The sequence below is a fragment of the Otolemur garnettii genome, unplaced genomic scaffold (assembly GCF_000181295.1).
Source record: "Otolemur garnettii isolate 467f Iridium unplaced genomic scaffold, OtoGar3 scaffold00018, whole genome shotgun sequence".
Classification (NCBI taxonomy): Eukaryota; Metazoa; Chordata; class Mammalia; order Primates; family Galagidae; genus Otolemur; species Otolemur garnettii.
In genome coordinates this window covers 4,254,786-4,259,217 of record NW_003852413.1, presented here as the reverse complement: position 1 = coordinate 4,259,217, position 4,432 = coordinate 4,254,786, and the positions used below count along the sequence as shown (strand labels likewise).

Genomic DNA, 4,432 nt, shown 5'->3' with positions numbered 1-4,432 from the left:
GAATATTCACAAAGACATGTCAGTTTATTTTAATGTGCTAGTATTTAGATATGTACGAATTAATGCTAATGAAATTCCTTATACATGTAGTCAAATATAAAACACATTTACAAATTAAAAACTTCAAAATTAAATTCAAAATAACAATGGATAGATAGATGTTTTGCTGAGGCTTTTGTAAATGTTTTTTCCTTTTACTTAGTCTGTTAAATCATCCTTTCCATTTTTATTAGTCTGGATCCAGTTGGGAGACAGAAACCACACGGTGATATAAACAGAAAATTTAATAGAAGGGATAATTAAACTGATAAAATGGTAACTGTAGAGAGCTATGTGGTCCGTAGAGCTGAATGAAGGAGAATACGCGAGGAAGGGCCAGGCTGAGGAGGCCCCAATCCCCTAGGCTGGGGTTCAGACTCACCAAAGAAGTATAATTGCAGCCCACTGAATGGCAGAGCAGCTGGTAGTTTTGCCAGACGAGAGAGGTGGCCCATGGTGCTGGGTAGCAGGAAGTCCTCTGGGGTACAGGCAGGGCCCAGCAAGCCATAGTCAGCAGCCAATAGCCAGTTGCACAGGCAGACACAGGAATTGTGGACCTGGGTGATAATCCTCCAAGGAATATGGATGACAAGGCATATGGGTGCACGGAGAAAGTGGGGTGTCACTGCAGCAGGCCTGGTCAGGAGGGCCATGGTTTGGGGTCAACCTGAGTGACAAATCTGGAGATAATGGCAAGTTATAGGAGACTTAGAGCTCACAGTGTGTTGAGATGGTTGTGAGAAAATGACACTAGACCACACCAGAGCTGCAAGATTGCTGAGGAGCACCCATGTGTCCTACCCTGCAGCAGCCCAAAGCACAGGAGGGCCCCTTCCTCCTGCAGTGTCCCTAGGGTGTCCCTGCTGAGAAAGCTCCACATTGTACTCACTGAAAGGAGAAATGTGCTAAGAACTTTTGTTCATTATCGAGAGCATATGTCAAAGGGTGACAGTCTAATAACAGAGTTGATAACTTACATATGTGTGCCACCCCATGCCAGCCAAACTCGTTCTCTGCAGCTGTCCAGCTCAAGCTCAGAGGCCGCTGTGGTCTCCTCTGAAGGGAATTGCTCTGTACTGTGTTCCAGGGTACCCTTGTAGAAGCTCGCTATGCTGTGTGGGAATCTGCTTACAGAGCTTATCAAACCAACATGCAATTCGAGTGTTCCTAGGAATCACCTCCAAAGATTCCAACTTAGTTGGGCTAGGGTGGAATCTAAGAATTCACATTTTTAACAGGCACCCACAGTGATTCTGAGGATGGTGATCCCTGGGACACTTTGAGAAATACTGATCCGGGGCTGGACTGTAAGGACTGTCCATCTTGTACCCTCATCCCCACCACAGTTCCTAATGATAGGTTAGTGTTCCACAGATGTGAGCAGAATGAAAAAGACAGCCCAACCACTGATGAAGGCAGGGCAGCTTGGGGTTCTACTGCCGAGAGCCAGAAGGGTGGGCTAATGGCCATTTCTAACACCTTCTCAGAGCAGCCTCCTTTATCCCACGTTCAGAACTCTGCCCAACTTCAAACTTTCTGCAGATAAAGTGTTTTCAGTTTTTATTTTATTTATTTATTTTGAGACAGAGTGTCACTCAGTCACCTTGAAATTGAGTACTGTGGCATCACAGCTCACAGCAACCTCAAACTCTTGGGCTTAAGCAATTCTCTTGTCTCAGCCTCTCGAGTAGCTGGGACTACAGGCAGTTTTTGATTTTAAATGGACGTTATACTAATGTGAGTTTTCTTTATATTTAATAGGGAGAAAGAACAAGAAACACAAGAAGAGGAACGTTTGATGGAAGAAAAGAAAAAGAAAAAGCAGGAAGAAAAGAAAAAGAAGGAAGGTGCTCAGAAAAAGGTTTGGCTGAAATCACTCTTCCTGTCTTTGTTGTTGTGTGTCTCATCTGCATTGTCACCTGCATTGTCACAGCCATTACACGTCAGAGTTTCATCATCCCACTTCTGAAATCAATATGCTGAATTTATAATTAGCGAAAATAGGTATTGTGCTGGTGAAATAAATAATAGAGTGACAATTGCAAAATGTCTTCCTTAAAGAATTAGAAATACTAGAACTGTGTTTTTAACAAGCGGTGTTTCAGTTATTGGAAGTAAAGAACATCCATGCCATTCTTTAAAATGGACTGTCCAGAACAACCAGGGCTGAGCATTGGAAAAAGGGCTGTCCAAGTGATCTTATTAGAAATAATTTTAGCAGCTTTCACAAGTGTTCGCTTATAAATCCTATTATTAAACGTTAAAAATAAGTCCTACTGTAAACCTTACCGTCATGCTTGAATGTTACAGCTTTTAAAATGCTAAGTCACGCCATTTATTTTGGTTCTTCCCCAGTGTGATGTATGTTGTAGTTTAACCTGTATACCTTTTAGACTCTATTAAAATATAGAGCTCAAATGAGCTTACAGATAGAATATTTTTGCATTTAGATTGATACTGGCATGTAATTAATACCGTGTAGACAATTACACATTTTTACCCAATAATAAATCATGTTACATTAACTGGGCAAAAACTTGTTTTTAAAATTTCCAATATTAAAAGTCTGCTTATTAAGCTTTCATAATGTATACATTCCACACATTATTATTCCTAAAGAGTTTCTGATTTTTTTTTCAGGCTGCTGATCAAAAAACCAAAGGTAAGTTTATTTATATTTGCGGGGGTGGGGGTACATTTTATGGCAGTACCAAACTTTTTATAAGGGTGACTTTTTAAAATTGATGCTTAAAAATAAAGACTCGAAGCCTGCCTTGAGCCTACTTTTTATTTTTCATTGTGAAATTCCTCATTTATCACTGGCTTTACATCTACATCTCATTGACACCTGGTTAATCTAAAAATGCCTGGAGAGTATTAACATTAGCTTTCTAAATAATACTTTTAAATTTTCTTTTGTTTTCTGTCAAAGATTGAACTGATAAAAGTTGATGCAGTTTGAATAACCAAAGGATCCTAAATTTTTTAACCTCCTAGTTTCTCATTGCCAACTGTCTTTTATATTAAAAAGAGGTAGATTAGGCGGCACCTGTGGCTCAGCAGGTAGGGTACCAGCCCCATATACTGAGGGTGGTGAGTTTGAACCCAGCCCCAGCCAAACTACAACAAAAAAATAGCTGGGCATTCTGGTGGGCGCCTGTGGTCCCAGCTACTTGGGAGGCTGAGGCAAGAGAATCGCCTAAGCCCAGAAGTTGGAGGTTGCAGTGCGCTGTGATGCCATAGCACTCTACCCAGGGCAATAAAGTGAGACTCTGTCTCTAAAAAAACAAAAAATAGGCTCGGCGCCTGTGGCTCAAGCGGCTAAGGCGCCAGCCACATACACCTAAGGTGGTGGGTTTGAATCCATCCCGCGGACCTGTCAAACAACAATAATGGCTGCAACCAAAAAATAGCCAGGCGTTGTGGCAGACGCCTGTGGTCCCAGCTACTTGGGAGGCTGAGGCAGGAGACTCTCTTGAGCCCAGGAGTTGGAGGTTGCTGTGAGCAGTGAAGCCATGGCACTCTACCCAGGGTGACAGTTTGAGGCTCTGTCTCAAAAAAAATAAAATAAAATAAAGAAAGAAAAAGAGGTAGATTCTTTCTATATTCCCTCTTTGCTTTTTGATAAGTAAAAGGTTTCCCTTTTTATCCTCCAAGTCCAGACTTTCCTTGTTATTACCTTCATGGTTTTTTATGGAAGCATGTGCAGCCCTTGTTGTAACTCAGGCATCTCCACAATGTGCTGGAGATTCAGAAAGAGCTCAGTGAAAGCCAACTCCAGGTCTTTTCATTTTATATGCTTTGTTATGGCTAAGAGCACACACTTAGGAGTCACATACATGCCAACTCTCTTTAATTTGGGGCCAGTTACTTCACTTCTTTAAGCCTTTAGGTATCTTGTATTTCAAATTCGAAAAGTAGTGAGTGGTTCCTACTTCATAAATTGTTGCAAATAAAATAAAATAGGCCCAGCATGGTGGCCCATGTCTGTAATCCTAGCACTCTGGGAAGCCAAGGTGGGACGATTGCCTGAGTTCCAGAGTTTGAGACTAGCCTCAGCAGGAACAAGACCTTGTCTGTACTAAAATTAGAAAAATTAGCCAGGCGTTGTGGCGGCCACCTATAATCCCAGGCCCAGGAATTGAGGTTGCTGTGAGCTAAGCTGATGTCATGGCACTCTACCCAGAACAACAGAGGGATGGATGGATGGATGGACAAAATAAAATGGGAGAACAAAAAAAGACTGACTGATTGTGCAGGAAAATAACAGTCTCTGACATATATAGTTGGTGCTCATAAATGTTTGCTGTAACTAGTTATTATGTTTTGAAGTTTTTATTTTCCATTGGACCATCATATTGCATGTGCAGATACATGAACTAATACAGATCTC

The 4,432-nt window shown here is 41.4% G+C and overlaps 1 protein-coding gene across 1 annotated transcript in view; it reads left to right on the top strand.

Annotated features, from left to right (window-relative positions):
* Nucleotides 1-1,817: 1,817 nt before the first annotated feature.
* TNRC6C (trinucleotide repeat containing 6C) overlaps nucleotides 1,818-4,432 on the top strand; it is a 105,234-nt gene continuing 102,619 nt past the window's right edge. The window contains exons 1-2 of the mRNA XM_023511183.1: nucleotides 1,818-1,900; nucleotides 2,680-2,701. Coding sequence (XP_023366951.1) covers nucleotides 1,838-1,900; nucleotides 2,680-2,701 — 85 coding nt within the window. The 5' untranslated portion in view covers nucleotides 1,818-1,837. The remainder of the gene's footprint in view (nucleotides 1,901-2,679; nucleotides 2,702-4,432) is intronic.